This window comes from Lates calcarifer, linkage group LG2, assembly GCF_001640805.2.
Source record: "Lates calcarifer isolate ASB-BC8 linkage group LG2, TLL_Latcal_v3, whole genome shotgun sequence".
In the NCBI taxonomy this organism is placed as follows: domain Eukaryota; kingdom Metazoa; phylum Chordata; class Actinopteri; family Centropomidae; genus Lates; species Lates calcarifer.
In genome coordinates, this window is record NC_066834.1 from 9706515 (window position 1) to 9728844 (window position 22330).

Below are 22330 nucleotides of genomic sequence, written 5' to 3' on the forward strand. Positions count from 1 at the left end.
CAATACCTCCTTTTTAAAAACAGTTTCAGTGCATATTGTATTTTGTTCGCATTTGTACACGATTGCACGATTTTAGCTGCAGCAGCTGCCACTGGATTTAACAAGCAGAACCAAGGTGGGGTCTTTTTGAAACAAATCCTGTCCCTGGCGCAGCAGGAAATGCTGTACCTATTTTTAACCACAAACATGCAGTTTTTCAGCTGGGACACATGGGAGGGCTCCAATTAGTTCACAGGAAACCCACAGAGGCAAACACTGAGATAACTAATAATGTGTCTTTCCCCACATGCTGACACACTGCACCAGAAGGAAAGAATAAAAACAACTTGTCGTGTCTGTGAAGATCTGTTTGAGAGGAAGGATTTGGTTCTGATTATAAGATGTCTAAGTAATGAGCATCAACATTTCATATATATGCATGACAGCAGAGTTCAGTATCACAGTATGCTAGGTTTATAAATATTTCAAGTCTTTCACTGACATTTTCTTTCATTCATTGTTTGACTCATTCACTCATTCATTCTTTGGCACTCTCTTTCATTCACACATGCACTGAGTCTCATCCGTTCATTAATTGACTCTTCTATCATTCACAAGCTCATCCACTGACTTTGATTCATTCAGTTATTCCTTCATTCTCACCCACTGATTCATCCTTTAAGCCATTCATTCACAGGCTGATCACTAAATACCAAGTCTTAAATTCATTCACTCACACATACTCATACTCTTTATTTCCACTTTCCTTTATTTTCCATTTCCACACTCATTTATTTGTTCTCCAGCTCTTTTTATTCATTCACTTACTGACTAATTCATTCACTTTGCTCTCTCCGTCATCATTTACCTTCTTCCTTTCATGCACCAACTCACAATTCATTCATTCATAAATTGATTTAGTTTTGCATTCACACATTCAGTCACTCATTCACTGATGGGCTGGCTGATTAATATGATTTATTTATTTATTGTTCGTACACTCATGTATTTATATGTTCTTCCACTGATTTATTCACCAAGTATGTATTTATTCATTAACTGACTGACTAATTGATCAGCTATTAATTCATTCTCATTTTAATCTCCAAGTATCTAATATATTCATAATGTATAAATATACATATAGAAATTAAATAACAGGAAATTGGCTAAAAAGGGCACACAGGACCGTTTCTGTTCCTACACATTCTGCTGTTCGTAGATGAAGTACGTCAGAGAAATCATATAATAAATAGAATTAAGTTCCACACTGACAAATACAGACACTGAAGATGTTTAGTCAGTGATTCCAAATAAAATCAGTGTCAGAAAATGAAAAAAAATTAAATTAAATGCAAATAGCAGAAACTACTAAAAATTACTCTATAAATGAAATAAAACTCTGTTCTATTACGCTGCTTCAGCTAATGTATTATCATTACTATCAGACAGAAAACAGAGGCATGCTCAGATCTGTGTGTTTCAGTTCTGCAGTCATAGAGGATCTACTGTTAACCGACTCAAATGGCCACTGCAGTTCTTTTAAAGATGTTTGATACTTTTTCTTCTTAACATTGTGAGTAGGAGCAAAAGTGAGGGATTTTTCTTTTACCTTTAAGTCTAAATGTAACTTTTATGTGTTTTGCCCAGAGTGATTGTCTCTTTGTAATTCTGCTGAACTGTGAAGGGTGTTTTTTTTTAAAAATATTTCTAACTGTGTTAATCTAAACAAAGTTCACTAACAGTGGTTAAATTAAAAAGATAAAACTTCTGGATGTTGCACAAAGGTTACATCTGAATAAACAGCTACTGCATTACAAGCTACTAGTTCGCTAGAATAATACTTAATAATACTTACTTCACTACTGTCAGCAGATTTTTGCTATTCCATTCAAATAAATTGGGTCTGGTGCAAAAAGTTCACTGACTTAAACTCTGGCAGGTAAGACAGCTAAGATTATTAATTAACAACAATGGTCTGAAAGAGGAGATTAAAGTCAAGGTATGATATTATCTGCACTAATGACAGATTTACTGAATTGTCTCAGTCACAGTTAAATATGCTGTAAGAAGGCAGTTCATGCCCTCTGCAGTTTAAGACTATAAAAATCAGTTTTATCTCAGGCGTAGAAGCTGTCCTGAGATTTAATAAAAACATGGGCTGGTGGAGACATCTGAATAATATTAAGATTATATAAAAAGTGTATTCACTTTTAACTTGCTCTGTGTCATTATTTGTTATGACTGTTGTCTAGCATTTACATAAATCACTACACTGCAGTGTAATTTTGAGACGTTTTCTGTTTTCTGTACACCAGATAGCGTGTGCAGAAGATCCCCGGCCCACACACAAAGAGATACTGTAGCTGCAGGAAAAATCAACAAATCAACCATTTGTTAACAGTAAAAAATTAAATGGAATTTTCCATCAGTGCTGTGGTAGCAATTTAAATCTGCCAACTGCAGAGTCTAACGTCTAACGAAGAGGCAGAAAACCATGACTGTATAAAACCAGGAGTTGGCTGGAGGGAGAAAGGATTTACTGTTAGTGGCCTGAGAAGTAAAACAAAAATCCTAAAAGAGGACGTTGTGGTTTCTCTGCATAATCCAACAGACGTCAGTGAAAGCTTTCCAAAATAGCTGCGTGGACCTGGCCCAAGGAAAATGAAACTGCAAGATCCCTTGAACATAAAGACATTTTTCACCCTCTGAGGTATGAACGAAGCCAAAACTGGTAACAGTTGTCTGCTGGGAGAATTATTTCCACGTCATGTTTTTAATAACATGTCACAGCACTTACAAAGTCAATTGCTGAATCTTTAAAAAGATAACTCTTTAGATAAACAGTGCTGGCAGTTTTGTATTGGCATCCTGACGAATCATTAACTGATATCAGATCCTTGAGAGAATAACCAAATAAACACTATGAAAGTTCAGTTAGTTATGATTTCATCCACTGAAAATGGCTGTGTCCCCCATTCCAGAGTTACATTATTTGTAACCCTCAACTTTCACAACTTCATCTTAACATTTAAAGTATCAATGTGAAAATAATTTCAGGGTCAAGCATGATGCTGGACCCACACTCGTACATTTAAGAGCTACATCTAATCCACACAGGCTAATGAAGTGTCCACTAAAACTGATTTAGAGGTTATTAATTTACATATATCAGCACAGAAAATAGTAACCACAGTTCTCACCTCAAAAGAAGCCATCAAGAACACAGTAATTGGAGACAAATTGGAAAGGATCAGCAGAGAGAGACATGGAGCAAAATAGGCCTGATAACAAATTATCTGAATGAGACGTAAAGCAGCGTGGAGAAATTAAAACCGACCTGCTGCAGTAAATGAAATCAAAAAGGAAAACAGAAACCGAGGAAGCCGGTAGGAGGGTGTGTGCTGCGTGTTAAGAGTGTGTGTGTGTGTGTGATGAAAGAGGGGGGAAGAGGGAGGGAGGCTGCGATGAGCCCACTGAGAGAAACAGTGGAGCAGTTTGGTGAATCACACAGGTCTCGAGTTTACATTCAACAGATATTTGCAGAAGACGGAAAGAGAAGTTATTTGAGCAAACGTGGCAGCTAAAGTGAAAATTTCATCCAGCACCGGAGACGTGCACAGACATGTTGAGGGACCTGTGGTTCAGTTCAAACACCACCTCGACTCTGCTCTGTCCAGATGCTTCGTCTTGATATTGGTGCAATATAAAGTCTCCTATCAAACAGTAGACTATGTCCTTGTATGTTCACTCTGTAGCATTTGTGTGCTTCAGCCACTTTATCTAGATATAAAATGAATCATAAGATATATCCCAAATATAGAATAGAATATTTCACTCATCGTTACGTTAGGATATTTTAAAATCTTAAAAACAAATAATGGTAAAGTCATATTTATCATACAGACAGAGCAGTCTCAGTCTTCTAATCTTTGGCAAGAAAGCAAAGTAAGCATATTTCCCAAAATGTCAGATGTTTAGACCCTCATGGCACTTGGTTAAGACTGAGGAAAGATTTTGGCGCTGGTTTAATGCAGCAAAAGTCAACAGTGACTTGAAGCATGAGATATAAAGTGTTTACTTTAACATTTAACCAACACCATGAATATTCTCTAACTTTAACCAAAGTGCTTCTGTTGCCTAAATCTAACTACACATGGGACTCAGGACTTAAAGTAATGCTGGGAGTGTTATTTTCCCCTGGTACTCTAAATGTATCGAGTATTTCGAGAATTGAGTGTTGCACTCTTTTCAGGCCACAAAAGTGAGTGTTTTTACTTAACTTAGTGAGATTGTTGAGGCTACATGTGTGCTCTTATGTTAAATAAACAAAAATCTGCCAGCTCATTTGTAAATGTATGTTGTTTCATGACAGTAGCAGAAACACCTGGAGACAGTAACAGTTATCAGAACTAACAGGTCCTAAAGGTTGTAACCAAACTGCAGCAGTGAATATGTCCAAAGTCCTTAGAAAGCAGCAGGAGTAAGGAGCAATATCCATGGGCTAACAAGCTAATAGGCTAACTGGCTAACAAGCATTGAGTCTACTGTCGGTCTCTGGTACATGAACAAATCTGTCAAGCCCTGAAGCTCCCACGTGGTCTCTTTGGCAATGTTTTGGTGTACAGGATGCAGTTCAGCATGCACATGTAGTATCAAGGGCAGCAAGTTTGTATGAGAGCTGGTGGAGGTGGTCAGAGATTTTGTCATGTTGGCAGTGTATGGCTATTTCCTAGAGGCAGTTCATACCAGTGTAAACCTGATTCATATCAAACAAAAGCAAAAATGGGAGTAGAAATTATTAGTTAAGTCATTTTGGGCAGTACTAACTCAAACCCTGGTCTCTCAAATCAAAGTGCTGCAATTTGTACTCCCAGCATGCACCGCGGCATCCTTTCTACGACTTCTTTGCAGTATAAAAATGTGGTGCATATTTGCTAAAAAAAAGCATTTGAACATAATGTTTATGAATTTCCCATCAACTTGTTGGTAGTATACAAATACTTTCTCTAGACAGAGTGGAAAAACCCATGTGGACCAAAAATACAGTGTGTGTACAGAACTGTTTGGTAGATATTTCAGTTGTAATGATTTACCTGCTAGCCAGCTGCTGCTTTGAATTAATCTTTGTAAAATGCTCTTCCTTCCTTTCACTTCTCTGTTTCTGTTTACAATGGCAGTGCTCTATAGAGAGAGGTGACAGAGGCAATGTGCAACACCCACTATGTTTCTTTTATAAAGCTGCTTTAACCGTAGCTAACCAGTGAACAATTACCTTATTAAGGTGATGAGGAAATTTGAGACATCCAATGCAACATGATGAAATCAGTGAGAAACAGCATAAATGCTGGAAATTTCATCACATTACAATTACATTACAAAGGTTCAGGGCTAACAGTTAAAACAAATGACCACAGTCCAACACAAATACAGTAACTGTGATGTGTACTCTATGTTAAAATATAAGCTTCAGGCAGACCAGCATCTGTTGAGTAAATCACCTACATAAGCCATCCATCCATTCATTACCTGTACCAAACCAAGGACCTTCTTGCTGTGAGATGATAGTGCTAAACATTGAGCCACTGTGCAGCCCCACCTACATGATGATAACTGCATGGGAACTCACACAAAAAAGTTGTATTGTTCAAGGAAAAAAGAGAGGACTTCCTCCAGACACTATAGGTGAGCACCCTCCCTTGTTAAACAAGTGCTTAAAAGGCTTTCTCAAAAGAGACATTAATAGAATTACAGGGGAAGGACAACAAAACCAGTTATTTTTGTAATAATGATAATTTTTTATTTCTCTCAGAAGGGAACTTCAGCCATTACAGACACCATACCGTGTCTCCATGTAAACAACACTATTAACTAACAACTTAACTGCGACTACTACTCCTCTTTGATGGATCTCAACATGTAATGCATGAATGGAGCACTCATGAAAATATTGTCACCTCATCCGTTGTCTATCTGCTGTACATACAAACAGCCATTTGCAGTGTGACAGCCTCACAGTTTTAAAATTCTTTTTTCTTTTTTCTATTCTTTTTTTTTAAATCATTTCTGAGCACACAAACATTATCATCTCCCATCTATTTCAGTATAAAACAGGCATACAGTGAATGTTATTGTTTGTGGCAATTTGCACTCATCAGTCTCACCTCCAGCCTCCTCCTCTCACTGTAACTCTCATCCGAGTGTCCTTAAATGCGCATGAATTGGCACTACAGGGTTATGGTACACAGTAACTCCTATGCACAATTACAAATCAAACCATTTGCTTGGATCGAGATGAAGTGTGTGTGGGGGATCTCGGTCTTTGCAGACCATGAAACTGACTCATCTTCATGTAAGCTTGCTGATTGGTTGTGTACAGCATTCGTGTGTGCGCACACACACACACACACACACACACACACACAAACGCACATACCCGCACACATGCACACACAGTGAGATACACCCCAGGCCCTTTAGAGCGAGCATTAGTCACTCCACATAAAAGCATCTAGTCACTCCAAAGCAGGAGAGCAGAGAGTACGAGTGGGAGACGGGGTCTGTAGAGGTCTGGTCATGGCAGCCATTTTCCCAACACGTACAAATGCTGCTAGGGCAGGACAAAAGCCGAGAGAGCTTTAATGTTGGAGAGCTGTGCTCAAGTTTACATAACAGTGATCGATACAGGAGGAGACACCCCTCTGATCCAGGCCCATCTAGGATTTGTGTTTTCCATGTCCATACCGACCTAGACTGACCACCGGGTGAAACTTGAGGTCGTCTGACTGTAATTGATGTTGACTCACATCTGGAACTTACATAACTGAATATTACCTATCAGCATTTAACATTAACACTGCAAAAAACTTTTGTCTGACAAGATATTTCTTCTTTGCAGGCAGTTTCTATGATAAAGCATTTCACCTGTTTCAAGCTTTTTATGTCCTTAATTATCTTAGTAAGATGTTATAATTTGTTACAGAGATTTTATTCTGAATAATTTGAAGAGGAATTACCAGAATTATAAAGCTGCTGCACTAACTAAGCCCTAAAAAACAAGGGAAAAAAGGGAGAAAATAGTACTTAAAATAAACAAAATTATGTTTTGTTTTAAAAATCTTGGCAAGTGAAATTTTCCTGTTCTGTTTGCAGATAATTTTGCTTATTATAAGTAATATTTCCCACTTTTATTACTTTTTTGTTTGTTTTTGAACGGTTGTTGTACTGTCTAGAGGAGGTGGAGGAAATACTCAGATAAGAGACATGTATTCAATTGTACAAAGCAGTGAATAATGCTCTGAATTTAAACCTAAGTTGTCTCTGTTCAATAGCACCACAAGTGAGTAATATACCATGTCTCTGTAATATCTGCTAGATAATGGTGATATACTACTTACTGACAGTGTTATCAAACTGTGTAAGATGTAATCACTGAAACATTTTGTCAAGCTGCTGATATCTAACAGACCAAGGAAAAAATGCAAGAAAACCAACAGGTTTTTGGAGAAAAGGATACAAGCAGAGGAGGGATTTTTGCTAGTGTTCCAGACTGTGCAGGATAATGTTGTGGGTGATGAAGAATCAATGTACTGTCCATCTAACTGCAGACACAAAGGTTTTGTAGAGAAAGTTGTATCAAACTGAGTACAGTCAATGCACAGTGTGCAGTGTATAAGAGCACTCCACTCTTGCCTTAAAGGAATTTTGAACCATTGAACCCTATATTCCATGTTTTTGGGTGGAAATGATTGATAGGGACAAAAATCTTTGCACTCAGCTCACTATTAAGCAAGAACCGTGTACCAAGCCACTGCAAACAGCTGCTACAGTGTAATCCAACTGGGCAACTGTCTGTGTCAAGTATCCACTAAAGTGCTGTTTGCTGCTGACATGCTCAGATTTTTATTGTAAATGTCTAACAACGTTATGAATAGGACTCCTACAGACATAGACCTTTTTATTAGAGTAATATCCCTTTTGTTTAACCAGAAACGTTGCTGTTTATCACTACCAGACTCAATTAACAAAAACAGTAATTTTACAGAGAAGAAAATGGGAGTTGCTACAGTACTGTTGCCTCAAGTTTGTGACTTTCAGTGGTGGAAGAAGTATTCAGATCCTTTACATAAACAATAGTACAACACAATAACACCAAGTATCACACAATTTGTTGCTGTAATGACACAAATTTTGAGGCTGGAATGAAGCACCTGACAGTTAAATAGACCTTAAAAATATGTCAACAGATACACATCCCGTACGAAGTATGTAATTAGTATGTATGAAGTATGTCGAAGTAGTTTCTTCACTATCTAGCTGTTAACTCTTCTGTTTGCTGTTTGTGTCAAAGTGCTTTATACTGCTTTTTACATTCACCCATTCACACACACATTCATACCTGATGGGACAGACATTAAGTGGAATTTGGGGTTCATTATCATAGAAGGGAAAAGTTGGGGATTCAACCACCAACCTTATGATTAGTGGACTGGCTGCTCTACCTCCTGAGCCACAGCTGCGGACATATTTTGTAGGAAATATGTTGTAGGATGTTATTTTGCAGAAGTTAAGGCTGCGTGAGATGTATGCTGTATCCTAATATAGCAGGTCTACATGAATAATGTACATTATAATTAGTCAGAGCCTCTCTAAAGCCCCTCCTGTTATTTTGGTCACATTATTCAGCAGTGTGTGCTCAAGGAGCAGATTTTTTGATTGAAAAAAGCTCTATTGTCATAAATCTACAAGTTCAGTTTGTGCTCAGTAACTGTTGACTCCAATTGTGGTGTCTCTTCTGTTTTAAAATGGGACTCAAATTTGTGCCCTGCAAAAAAAATTAGTAACTGCAGAAGCATCGTATCATATACAGACTAATGTCATATAATGTAGATGAGTGCTGCACATTAATGTGACGCACTGCCTGACCCCCACCGTCCCCATGTCATCAAGTCTGGTTTGTCCTACATGCGTCCTTGGTGTACAGGAAGGAGAATTTGTCTGTTGTCTAATCTAATCATGACTAGCTCAAGGTATTTTTAGACAAACTATTGTAGCAGCACACAGTCACCATTTAATTACAGCTCTCACTGTCACCGATCCAATGAGAAATGATGAAAACAAAGGGTAGAATCAAATGAGTCAATAATTATTGTGACGGGCAAACACTGTGCTGACTGTTAATGTTTGAGAAAAGCCAAAGTATGCATACATTTAGAAATTTGGTGGACGATAACAAAAGCATTTGTGCACAGATTTGGACACAGAGATTTAAGACATGCAATCTGCCTAAAACTAAATCTTTTTTTCTGGGTTTATTTGCTGTCTTAAATCTGATCAACCAGTGGTATGCATGTCATATATAACTATTAATGGAGGAATATCTGTCTCTCTACATTTAAATTTTCTTGACAACTGCTCATCGGATTGACTTCGCACTTAATAGGTGTGTTGCTGAGGACCCAAGGAAGAGGAAGTGCAGTGTCAACTGTGAACTTTTTTGGAGGAGCAGTTCTCAAGAAAGCTTCAAAGATCACTTTTCAACATGTTACTTGATGTGAAGAAAAAGTTGGAACTACATAACAGGGGCTGTCTGTTCATAATTCTTGACATTTTCAAAGTTTCCTCGCTGAGTATCAAAGATGAGCGCTGGTTTTTAATGACCTCTAAGTCAGGGCCTGATTCTAGCAGTTGCAGCCGCTGACTATCACGCAGTTAGCAGGAGATCGTACCTGCTCACCAAAGTTACATAGAGCAAGAGTGGGAATGACAGAGACTCAATTTTCCCTATTATAAGTCAGTGTATTATCAAAATGATTTTGAAGCTTTTATTTTGAGGTAAATTACTTCCATGATGTTGCTTTAAATGGTAAAATTCATGCTAATTTGTGGGAGCTGATACAGTGATAGTTCATTATCGAGGCAGATGGCCGCCCACCCTGAGTCCGGTTCTGCTCAAGGTTTCTGCCTCTTAAAAGGAAGTTTTTCCTTGCCACTGTCGCCTAGTGCTTGCTCATGGTGGGATTTATTGGGTCTCTCTCTGTAAATACCTATTTTAAAGAGTATGGTCTAGACCTGCTCTATATGAAAAGTGCCTTGAGATGACTTTTGTTGTGATATGGCACTATATAAATAATATTGAATACTAAGCTTAGTATCTATCCAGAGAGCTAAATCTTTACATTGCATTTTACAATAGATGACTCCTGTATGCCTGCCTGTCGACTTTACCCTCCAATGGTTTTGCAGACACATACTGATGTGTGTGTGTGTGTGTGTGTGTGTGTGTGTGTGTGTGTGTGTGTGTGTGTGTGTGTGTGTGTGTGTGTGTGTGTGTTTTTTTTTCCCTGGTTCCCACAGCTGATGATCAGCATCTGCTGCCCCTCAAAAGTTTACTGGACCAGCGGGGCGCCCGTCCTCTGCTCACCAGCTCATCTTCACAGGGAGCGGGAGAGAAAACTTTTTTATGGTTGAGCAGCTGCTCCATTTAATCAAATCTCAAGCTTGTTCATAAAAAGCTGCAGCGCTGTGGGGTTTTAGGTAGCACACTGAAAAATGAGGGGGAAAAAACCCTCAACTTGATATGACAAATCTTTGAAATGCTTACCTTTCCCAATGCCATAACAAATCTGTAATCCTCTGTTGCCCCAGATTGTCTGTGTGTGACAGCAAACTTAATCAACATTTTGACCACACATACCTCTGTATCTGAATAGGATACATTATGATATTCTAAATATTGATTTATAATCTACATTTTATTTTATATCTTTAATATCATCCCATTGTTTGGGAATGTATAAAACGAAATCAGCATTTCTCTTTAAACATGTAATAACTGCAGTTTTTAAATAACGATAAAGCAGCAGCATAAGCACACAAAAGCAGCTGATTTTCCTGTGGGTGGAGAAACCCAACACAGAGGCACATGTGTAATTAGCAATACAATCTACACGTCTAGAATGAAGTAACATAATAAAGCCTCTGGATAATGTCAGATTAATGCAGCCAATTAGAAAGAGGGGAAACAGTGGAGGGTGCAAAGAATCAGGTTGCTATCCTTCAATAGAGGGACATTATGTAACTGCTACATGGAAACCACGAGCTGGTTTAAACTTACACTGGGGCTGTAATCCCAAGTGTGCTTTATTAACTGCTCTCGTCAGATGGGGCTGTGAACATTGTGTTTACATGGAAAATTGGAGGTGACAAACACTGTTTGTCAAGTGCGTGATTGCCTAGAGCAATTATGATGTTAAGGTGGACCTATTGACTGGTCAAATTGTCCAATTAGCTGTTTGTAACTATACTCATATGCAGTTTATAACAATAATGGTACCATAGAAATTCTCAGTCATGTTTCTAATAATCCATCCTTGATCTCAGACAGTAATATTATATATATATTTGCAGGCTTCTTATTCCTAGCTGGTGATTGTTTTTTTGCCATCTGAGATTACTGTCACTACACAGTCTGAGTCAACCATAGATGTGAGTCATGCATTCGCGAGTGTAAACATTTTACAGCATGTAAGGTCCGCCATCCTGGATTATCACAGTTTATTCAATACCGTATTTTTCTTACCTCATACACAAACTCTCAAAAGGACTCTGCCGACTATGCCAACATGCCACTGTCTCTTCTAGGGGGTCAATTAGGCCCATACGAACCACACTTTAGTTTCTTTTCACATGTAAATATACATGCCAGTATTCTATCACCTGTGTACATCAGTGTAACTCATATCTCTACTGAAACCTCTTTGTCTCTTATTGGTCTCTTTTTTCACATGCAAATTGGTTGTGGTAAAATGTGGTGAAATTAGGAAAGTGCGACTCAAATCAACAGATGACTCAGATTGTGTAGTGACAATGACAGCTGTCTCTGGCAGATTTTGTCAGCTGTACTGAGCTAATATTAGCTGTATGAGTCAATCAGAAAATAACTGAATAGGATAAGCTTGTTTCAAATCTATTATAGAAACTATTGCTTTTTACAAAAGATAAAGAATTTTGGGTATGAAAACTCACATTTTTAATTTAATCATGTATCCTGTATCATATCTACAGGTCTGGCATTTGTAACAAACCAAACTGCTGTAAAATCAGTTGAAAATTCTGAGAGTTGTGATGGTTTTAATTGTGGATAGTCTTCCTGCCTTGGTAGACATACATGCATGAGGAGGCACAGCTTCCCTGTACCAATATTGCAGCAGTGAACAGCAGCAGCTAATGAGGTGACTAGATATATACATCATGGGTTAGGCTACAAATACAGGTAGTGAGCTTGTTTACCAGACATGCTAACGATTGCAGCTTATGTTAGAACATATAAAAACAATCCATTCATCACCATTAAGCTGTTGTGTTTTTGATTTTAGAAAGGCACCGACACCATTATCCAAACTTTTTAAATCCAAAGCTAGACGGGCCTGCCGTGCCTCGTTAAGGTTGATATGCAATGATTGGACAATCTTCGTTTGGGGGAGGGGTTAAGTGACAGAACCAGTACCAAAACCAGGTGGTGATGTTATTTCTCACCTGGTTAAAAGGCTCTTTATCTCACTACTCACTGCTTTTGGCTCACTCTTTCTTTCAGCTTTCCTTGACCAATAGGTTTGGACAGCAGCACAGCAACAATCAGACTCAAGTTGAAGTTGATGAATTGATCCCATCCTGTTTAAGTTATTGTTAATGATTTCACAAGAATGTAGCTCAGGTCGGGTCATTTTTAAAAGGGGACACCAATTATCGTAAATACTCACGCAATGACAAAGGCTAGGATCGTCTGTTGTGTATGTTGGCAATGCAACTAGCCGACAGCTCTTTATCAGGCCTGATTAATGTATTGGTGAGGCAGATAAATGGGGGAGACATTCCAGCCTCATGAAATTCCACTGTTTTGTTATTTCTGTTCTCTTTTCATGTTGCTTTGGTTACTTCCAAACTGATTTTATCAGTGAGGCATGACGGCTCATCTACAAATTCATTGTTTACAATAATTAACTTAAATCAATACATTTAAGATTCTTTTCTCAAACAAGCAGACATTATTATGTTGTTCCAGTCCATGTAATTTTGCAGGATTAATGATTTTTCCACAAAATCATTACATTTATGAAAACATGACCAGCTGGATCCGTGGAAAAACTATTATAGCAAGAAGAACTTTCTAGGTCAAATGCTTTACATTTAACCCTTCATTTTTTGTACACACAATACAATATAATGTGCTGATAGAGTGTTTAAATCTCCTACATGCCCTTGTTGATATCATTTATTTTGACTGATTAGACCTCTTGTCTGAATGAACAGTATACTCTGTTTGACTGACATCTCTCTCCTGTTAGGATGGCAAGAGCTAATGTCAGGTCTTGACATATTCCATATTTGATATGGTCATGTCCCATATGTCATACCCTCACAAGCATGGGGCTTACTATAATTTGTTTACATTGCCCCTGAAAAGGAGGAGACTTCCGAAATTTGACCAAATCTGACCGGGCTGACCTGAAGGGCTGCATAAAGGGCCAGTGCAAGATGAATGAGGATTTGACTGTGATTCATGTAATGCTGTTGTAGTGAAGTCCAAGAATTACATTTTAGAGTTGGAAAATGAGCATATTAGGTTCGCTTATTGAGGGAATACATGTGACAGAAATTAAAACTCTCCCGTAAACACAACAGAATCTGTCATTGTGCACTCACTTCAAAAAAACATGGGATACAGTAGTATTAGTAAAGAGATGTTCAGTTGACTGTAAACGTTATTCAACAATTCAACAATTTATTCATCAATTCTCATTTATGGCAACAATAGTGGGTTTGTAAGGCTGCTAAGTGATGGTCAGAGTGGTGGTATCAAATTAAAGGGGACCCTACAGAGATTTTTGACCACAATGGAGCAATGTTTTGATGTTTGGGTCCTTGTTTTTGCTTGTATCATCTACACACACACAAGTGCACAAGCATGCCAGTGACATAATACACAGCCGTGCCAATGGTTTCACACTATTCCACTGCTCGGCAGGTGGTGGTGATGTGGCAAGAAAAGCAGCAACACGCCAGCAGAAGGCAGGGAAGGAGAGGACTGCAAACCAGCAAACCTGGATGTAAGCAATTCACATTTCTAAATACGTTTATGAAGAAGAAAATGCCTTCAGCATGTCTGTTAGACCTCAAACATACACACACAATGCTTTTTGGTGATAAATACGTGAAGCAAACACAACTAGTGTTGTCATAGCCTACCCCCTATATACCTGTGGTTTCAGCTCATGCCAGCATAGCTCCACCCACCTTCAACCTGAACAGATATCTAACAACTATTAACACTTCTGTAAGAAAATTTACAGTGCAAGGTCTCATATGAAAAACTGAGTCTTCTCACATTGCACTATTATTACCATTCACAATCTGCTACTAACTTCCAACATCAATGCCCTTTTTGCAAATAGAATAACACTGCTGCATGTGTTTTATGTCTTGCCACTCAACCAAATGCTAAAAGCATTACATGGACACATTACACAAACATGTGGTTTAAAGGACTGTACTTAACTTGTTGTGTACAAGCTGTTTTCAACCTTGAATGTGCCAGAAAAAACTAAAAAAACTAAGAGATCATATAAACAGAGTGCCTTAAATTTTAGGCCAGAGCATCAGCAGTGAAATAAACTGATTTATCTCATGGCTAATACATTCAGTCACGTATTTCTTAATAACACCCTGTTAAAACTAACATAATAGCAACAATATGTAATACAACAACATTAAATCTTAAGATGTAATGAGTGTGATGTATTTTTTATAAACTGTAAAAACTGTGGAAATTTGCTTGGCTTTACTACCACTGTGAAGGTTACAGTGTTTTTTTAGTAGAAGTTGTTTTAATTGAACTTTTTTGGAAATTTTGGAAGCTGTAGTTTGTAGTGCTGTTTAATGGTATTGTTGTTATACTGAAAATACTAGAAAGAACTCTTCTTAAAACACATTTCAACGGGGCCACAAACCACAGCTGTCAAAATAAAGTTCTATAAAAATAGTTCCAACAAAAGCGTCACATATTACCCTCATGGAAACAGGATTTACTGCAGCGCTTTTGTATCAGACCACCCTTGTTTTAAGGCGTGCAGCAGTTGATGTTATGTCATAGCCATAACTGTATACTGTAACATTGTCCTTAACTCCTCTGCACTGTATGCATGACCTCTTTGACTTTGTGTGGGTTACCTGTAGGTGCTTCAGTTTCCACCCACAGTCCAAAAACATGCTAGTCGGGTGAACTGGAAATTCCCAGGAAGGAGTGAACATGAGTGTAGATGTGTTTCTGTCTTTATGTTAGTGTTATGTGAATAACTGGCTACCTGTGCCACCCCCACCCCCTACCTCTCACCCAGTGTGTGCTGTGATGGGCTCCTGCCCAGCCCTGTGACCCTGAACAGTTATAAGCGGATGTGAAAGATGGATGGATGTCTTGGCTGCAGCTAGGAGTCATTTTCTGAACAGCTAAATGAGCCATTTGTCAGCAGGGTCAGCCGTGACTTTGACCTACGGTCGTCAGCACAATTTGGCTTCTGTTATGCAGAGCAGGTTGTTTCAATCCAGAAGCGTCAACTGTCGCACGAAATGCAGTGTGTGTGAACTGGTGAGGAGTGAGGAGCCTAATTCAATAAAACATTAATAAAAGCAGCTCTGCATGCAGGTGATGCACTGATCCTTCCCATGTCTATGTGATGCATTTCAGATTACATGTGACTTTTTGAGGGTGGGGACATTGGGTGGATGGCTGGGGACTTTTCTGGCAAAAAGTTAAGTTGCACAGGCAGCAGGAGAGCAATGTTCGAGAACAGTAGCTAAACATTATGACCCTCATGTCTGGCATTGTAATGCCATTAAACTGCAATTTAATGTTTTAACCCAATCTTTCCCTAACCAAGTGGTTGTTCTGCCTAAACCTAATAATTTAAACCCAAACAACATGGACAGTGCACTGCACGCAATTTAAAAGTACATGTCATTTTTATGCAGATTGATGATGATATGAATGTTGTAAATTATTTTTCATCTGACCCTGTGTCACTGCCTTTTCACTTGCAGGAGCAGCCTCAGGGTACTTACATTTTCAGTTTTTAATTGTGCTTAAGAGTTGCATATTACCCACCAAATTTGCAATTCATTAAAGTACAACAAAGTAATTGCCACACAGAAAAACCCGGGGCCTTTGGGGCCCCTGGGCATTTGCCAACGTTGCCTGGCTGGTAATCCAGTTTTGGCGCTATTAAAAGCGTGACTCTAACCATTAGAGTTCATTCATTAGGAAAATCAGAATCACTGTGGTTTACTGTTGTTTGCACTGTATGCTAGAGTGGAGCATTGTAAAGAAACATTTATCAATGAGCAGTCCATCCACAAGAGTACAATGCTGCAGCTGTGGGATAATTACTTTCATTATCAGTAAGTCTGTCAGTTCAAATCATATGATTAATCAATTAAGCATTTAGTCCATAAATAAAACATAAATATTGACAAAAGCACATCACTCCCTCTCTTTACCTTAAAGTGATGTTAAACCCTAGTTTTTCTTGACTACAACAGGCCAAACGCCACAGAAATCTTCATGTTACAGTGGTATAACATAGAGACAAGCAGTGAACCCTCACATTGGAGAAGCTAGAACCAGTTTGGTGTCTTTAAGTGTCTTTAACTCAAATGATTAACTGATTAGCAAAACTGACGAGTAACTTTCTGTACATCAACTCGCCTCATTTGCACTCTGTTCTTCCTGTTGTTACATAACGTGGTTTGACATTATGTACCACACTCACTTTCTTTCCACTTCTCCTCTGTGTCCTTTGACAGGCATTAGAATACCTTTTAAGAAATAACCACAAATAAGTCTCAACTCTTTCTCACATAGCCCGGCCATATGGTCTGAATCTGCACTACAAATACTCACCGTGCACGTGACAATAGGTCGCCATGAACCGTCAAAACCATTCAGCTTTGTTCTGTGGCTCAGGATGATACAGGCTGTTTTCACAGTCAGCTCAGCAGCTACAGGCCTAAGAATATGCCTGACCCACACACTTTGCTTGAAAAATGTTTTGGATTGCGTCTCTTGCCATAAGCCATATTATGTAAGTGCTAAGTGTGAGGTATCAAGAGGAGCTGGCTCTGTGCCAGGATGGTGCTCTGTGTGTGTGTGTGTGTGTGTGTGTGTGTTTGGTTGTGGGTGCAGGTGTTGAAAATATCTTGTATGAATAGTTCCTCTGAGGATACAGACACACAGAGCAATAAATGATTATATGCTGATTTTGCAGTGATTATGTGCTGGGGAATGCTGAGAGGCATTGATGAAGTGAGTGACAGGGTGTATATGGATCTACTGTATGAACGCAAAGGTCTACAGTTTGTGACAAAACTTGGAAAAAAATCACTTTAAATTAAGTTGTGATGCAGTTACTGTTACTCAGAAACACTGCAAAGCACTGTCAAGTCACAGTTTGGCTTTGTTAACTTTTCCAAGAGCAACAGTTCTAATGTTTCCTAAACTTTTTCCAAACATATGACAAAGTTTTATAGCTCAAAACTCTCATAACCCCAGCAGTAAAGAAAGTATTCATGGACCATATAGAACTGATGACACATTTAACAAATATTCTTATTTCTTACTTTACGATTTACTCATTTAGAACAGAAACCCATTGTACCTCTAATCTCACCATGGGACCCTCCAGTGACGTTTTAAGATGTATAAAAATACTCTGCCTTGAAGAATAATTTGTGTCTGATGTTTTTTCCACAGATAAAAGTTCAGTTACCTATTTAAATTTCTTAAAATTACATCTAATCTCTGTGGTGCATGTGTCACATTGTCCTCATGTTACACCTGCAGTGGAAGGTGAGAATACAAATGGACAGCAGGGACAAAACAAGGAAACTCTAAACTAAAACCACTTAATCTAGACCGTCAACCAAATCAGGGAGTAAACTCTGCAGCACATCAACGGTACACAGAATATCTACTGTTCTCTGATAATGAGCCACAGAATCCTTTGTGGTAAATCTTCCAAAGCCTTTGGCATAAGTTCTCAGTGGGCTGACCTGATGTCATCTTATATTAGATTATTACAGCTATTATAAATGACAGGGTGTTTGTAATGGTTGAACCTGCAGCATAAACGTCGTTTAGGAGAAACATTACCTAACTGCATGAGCACGTGCGCCTAATTCGGCCATCTACAGTATTTACGCACTATTACGCACGCGTAACCATGCGTCATTCTTTGGTCTAAGGGACAACAAAGAGGTGACAATAAAGGCCTGGTGAGATATAATTAAAAAAAATATGTTGAATATCTCAAATGACTGAATGGCTCAGTCCTGTGACACCGAGAGTCGTTTTCATCATCAATGGATTAAAAAAAAACACACGAACTGCACGCGACATACCTTGGAAGACATCCACATCCCGGAGATCCTCTGAGCTCGGAGATAATCATAGTCCTCTTGAGAGAAAAAAAAAATATTTTGTGCACGAAGTCCAGCGGACAGGAGAGGAAGTTGCTCGCAAACTCCCCCTCCGAGGAGTTTCCACAACAGAGTCATTTTTGCTATAGCTTTCCATCTGCGTCCGTGTAAAGGGATATTGTCATTTTTGAGGTGGTTTAAATGAAACTGGGGAAACTGTTGTCGCCAAGGCTCCAAGCCTGTCCATACAAAACCTGGCGGGGCAAGTCATTTCTCCAGCCATTTTTTTTTTAAAACTCTGATGATTCATGTGCTTAGCTCTCATGGTGGGTCAACAACACAAGGCTTTTTTTGGCCTGTTGTGGAAAAGCATATTTGTGTCGATGTCATAAAAATAATTCTAGCCCTGGTTTATTTGATGACTGCTAAATGCTATGTCTTATCATGTCTTGTTAATATTAAGTGTTGGAACTGTCTTTTTTTAAATCTGTCTTAGCCTTTTCCTTTATTTGAGTCCAATTTTTAGTGGCAGCATATGGAAGGGGTTATTAATATCCTTAGTTTGCTCTCTTTGTGGAAGTTGCTCAAACATTCTTCAGCTAAATGGTCAGAGGATGACTAAATTATTGCCATTTGCATGGCCTACAGTTTTGTCTCTGAAATAAAAATCTGCCAAACCAGGCGCAAATTCTACATTAGTGCAAACATTTTTTTAAACTTTATTGCATAACAGCAAAACTATCATCCCCTATCCTTTCTGTTATTGACAGATGAAACTCATAAAGTGCGAATGCATAGCCTGTCTTCTCGAGAATTTCGATTTTATGTCTGGTTTGGAAGCCCGCACAGGTCAGATGAAAGAATTAATAAACCCATTAGGCAAATATTGGTCGTAATTGTACCTAAAGGTTTCGTCTGTGTGGAGAGGATTTGGAAGAAACTATAGTTCTGAGATGGAGAGAATGAACATCGCCAATTGGTGACTTGTGTGTGTGTGTGTGCGTGTGTGTGTGTGTGCGTGTGTGTGTGGGCTCTGAGGCGTGCGTAAAACTTGTGTTAGGGGGACCACCTGCTGTTGGGCATACAGTAATTTATAGGGAATATTCTTCTTGAGAAAAAAAGAAAAAGAAAAAACGCAACTCTACTTGTAATCACACGTCAGTCTGAATGGATTTTGAGTTAGTACTGTTTTTTCTGCTTATGTCTGTGCCGTTCCCTTTACTGGGGCTCTTGTCCAGGCCGCAAAGCGACTCCGTTACCCCTTCCTCCATCTCCATATACTCCGCTTTGTCCCCCAGCGAGGATCCAGAGGGCGAGCCTTTGAATTTCCTTAGAAAGTCAGGGAAGTAAGGGCAGCCCGGGGGCATGCTCTCTACCACCGGCGTCTGGTCTTCGTTGTCGGTCTCCCTGTGGTAAAAGTAGTTGAAGTTGGACACTATGACAGGCACCGGGAGCGCGATGGTTAACACGCCCGCGATCGCGCAGAGAGAGCCCACTATCTTCCCACCGACTGTGATGGGCTTCATGTCGCCATAGCCCACTGTGGTCATGGTCACCACGGCCCACCAGAAAGCGTCGGGGATGCTCGTGAACTGAGACGTGGGCTCGTCCGCCTCGGCGAAGTACACCGCGCTGGAGAACAGGATGACACCAATGACCAGGAAGAAAATGAGGAGGGCCAGCTCCCTCATGCTGGCGCGCAGGGTATGACCCAGGATCTGCAGCCCCTTGGAGTGCCTGGACAGTTTGAAGATGCGAAACACCCTGACAAGGCGGATTATTCTCAGGATGGCAAAGCTCATCGCTTGCTGCCCGTTGCCTTGGTGCTGCGCCAGGTCCGTGCCGAGAGTTATGAAATAAGGCAAAATGGATACAATGTCTATTGAGTTCATAATGTTTTTAAAGAAAGCGGCTTTGCTCGGACTCGCAAAGAAGCGGACTATAATCTCAAAGGAGAACCAGATGATGCAAACCGTTTCCACGATGAAAAACGGGTCGTTGAAAGGAGTAAATCCGTGGTCAGGTTGAGTGGAGTTGTGTCGTGGCTGTAGATACTCTTTTTCATCCCTGAACTCCGGCAGCGTCTCCAGGCAGAAAATGACAATAGAAATGACTATAACCAGGACGGACACGACAGCTATCCCCCTGGCAGGGCTCGAGCTCTCCGGATACTCAAAAAGCAGCCAGATTTGGCGCTTGAACTCGTCCTCAGGCAGAGGTTTTTCCTCCTCTTTGACAAAACCCTCATCCTCTCGAAACTTGAGTATCGCCTCCTCCCCGAGTTCATAAAACTTCACCTCCTCGGAGAAGATGTCAAACGGGACGTTGACTGGTCTTTTCAACCTCCCCCCTGACTGGTAATAGTAAAGAATGGCGTCAAAACTTGGTCGGTTCCTGTCGAAGAAGTATTCGTTCCTCAGTGGGTCGAAGTACCTGATTCGCTTGTCGGGGTCTCCCAGGAGAGTGTCCGGGAACTGAGTGAGAGTCTTTAGCTGAGTTTCAAACTTCAGACCCGACACGTTGATGACAACTCTCTCGCAGCAGCCGCACTCGCTGTAAACGTTTTCGTATCCGGACTGAGGGCGCCTGTCAGTGATCGAGACGGTCTCCTCCTCATCATCCATGTTACACAGAAAGCTCGACCTCTTGCTTCCCCGGTCCCCCTCCTCCTCCTCCTCTTCCTCGGCTCCCTCGGCCTCTTCCTCCTCTATCATGATGTCCTCCTCAGATCCGAGCAACGCCAGCTCCGAGTGGCGCAGATCTCCGCCGAGAGTCGTCCGGCTGCGTCTCCACCGTCCGACGCCGCGCTGCTTTTTCCGCTCTCTGAGAACTCTCTGCTGCTGCTCGGGCTCCTGCTGGTGCTGTGGCGGCTGCGAGGAGGAGGTGGAGGAGGAGGAGGGGCGCGAGGCGGTACCGCCGCTGCTGATGTTGGCGTTCGCGGAGGAGGCGGCGCGAGACTGATGCTGGCGGTTGTTAAGGAGATGAGCGCTCGAGGAGGCGGTGGAGGTGGTGGTGGACCCCCCTACGCTGCTGCCGCCGCTGCCGCTGCCGCCGCCGCCTCCTCCTCCTCCTCCTCCTCCCCCCTCCGCACCGGATCCACCTTCGGCGGCGGCCGCTGCAGCCGCCGCTCTAGACTGTGCAGCCTGGCGCTCTCTCTCGCGCTCCCTCTCCCGTGCGCGAGCTTGGGCATATCCATAAGGCAGGTGACTATTGCACCCGCCGTCCGCACCCACCATAGCAAACTCCATCTTTAGTCAATGAGCGGTTCGGTCCGTGAGCGCTACAGTAACCGCCTCAGGGCGATGTGGATGCAGGCCAGAGAATAAAAGTTGCAGCTCGGAGCGCGCAGAGAGAGAAAATGAGACATCAACCGGTTCGACCAATCAGTTGTGAATATGAGAATGTCAGAATAACAAACACACCTCAATTAGGTCCATGTTGAGTGCAGTCCATGTGGCTACTTACATGATAGGAGATATTGATCAGCCTATCTTCCTGGTCAGGCCTTCAGTGTTTTATGACATCATTACCATAACCAAAAATTGAAACGGTCGGTGGCATAGCCTGTTACGCAGACGCTCTGTGTCAAACTTGCAGCGTCCTTTATTTGTTCAGCATTATAAATCACCAAGTCAACAAGCTACACCAAAACAGTCTCCCCTCGGTTTCTCCGGTGCCCATCAGGTGGTTAATTTCTCCACGACCAGGGCTTGCGCCCAAATGCGTCTTTTGATCCTTCGTGGTCATTCATGGTTGCCATTTTATGTGATGAGATTCAAAAAAAAAAAAAAAAGAAAGAAAAAAGAAAAGGATGTTTGCTGTTATATTATGGAGCTCCGGTGAATGTGAATGACTTTATCCCTCTGACGCTCTCTGGAGCTGC

General features: G+C 40.5%; 2 protein-coding genes across 2 annotated transcripts in view; one reads left to right on the forward strand and one right to left on the reverse strand.

The window, feature by feature from the left end:
• Nucleotides 1–22330, forward strand: part of fshb (follicle stimulating hormone subunit beta) — a 96247-nt gene that overhangs the window by 62540 nt on the left and 11377 nt on the right. Inside the window, exon 3 of the mRNA XM_018683405.2 lies at nucleotides 14006–14087. The gene's annotated coding sequence lies outside the window, so the exon portion shown is untranslated. The remainder of the gene's footprint in view (nucleotides 1–14005; nucleotides 14088–22330) is intronic.
• The window catches only part of kcna4 (potassium voltage-gated channel, shaker-related subfamily, member 4), a 43924-nt gene that overhangs the window by 20689 nt on the left and 905 nt on the right, over nucleotides 1–22330 (reverse strand). The window contains exon 2 of the mRNA XM_018683403.2: nucleotides 18430–22326. Within this exon, the coding sequence (XP_018538919.1) occupies nucleotides 19599–21695 (2097 nt within the window). The 5' untranslated portion in view covers nucleotides 21696–22326 and the 3' untranslated portion in view covers nucleotides 18430–19598. The remainder of the gene's footprint in view (nucleotides 1–18429; nucleotides 22327–22330) is intronic.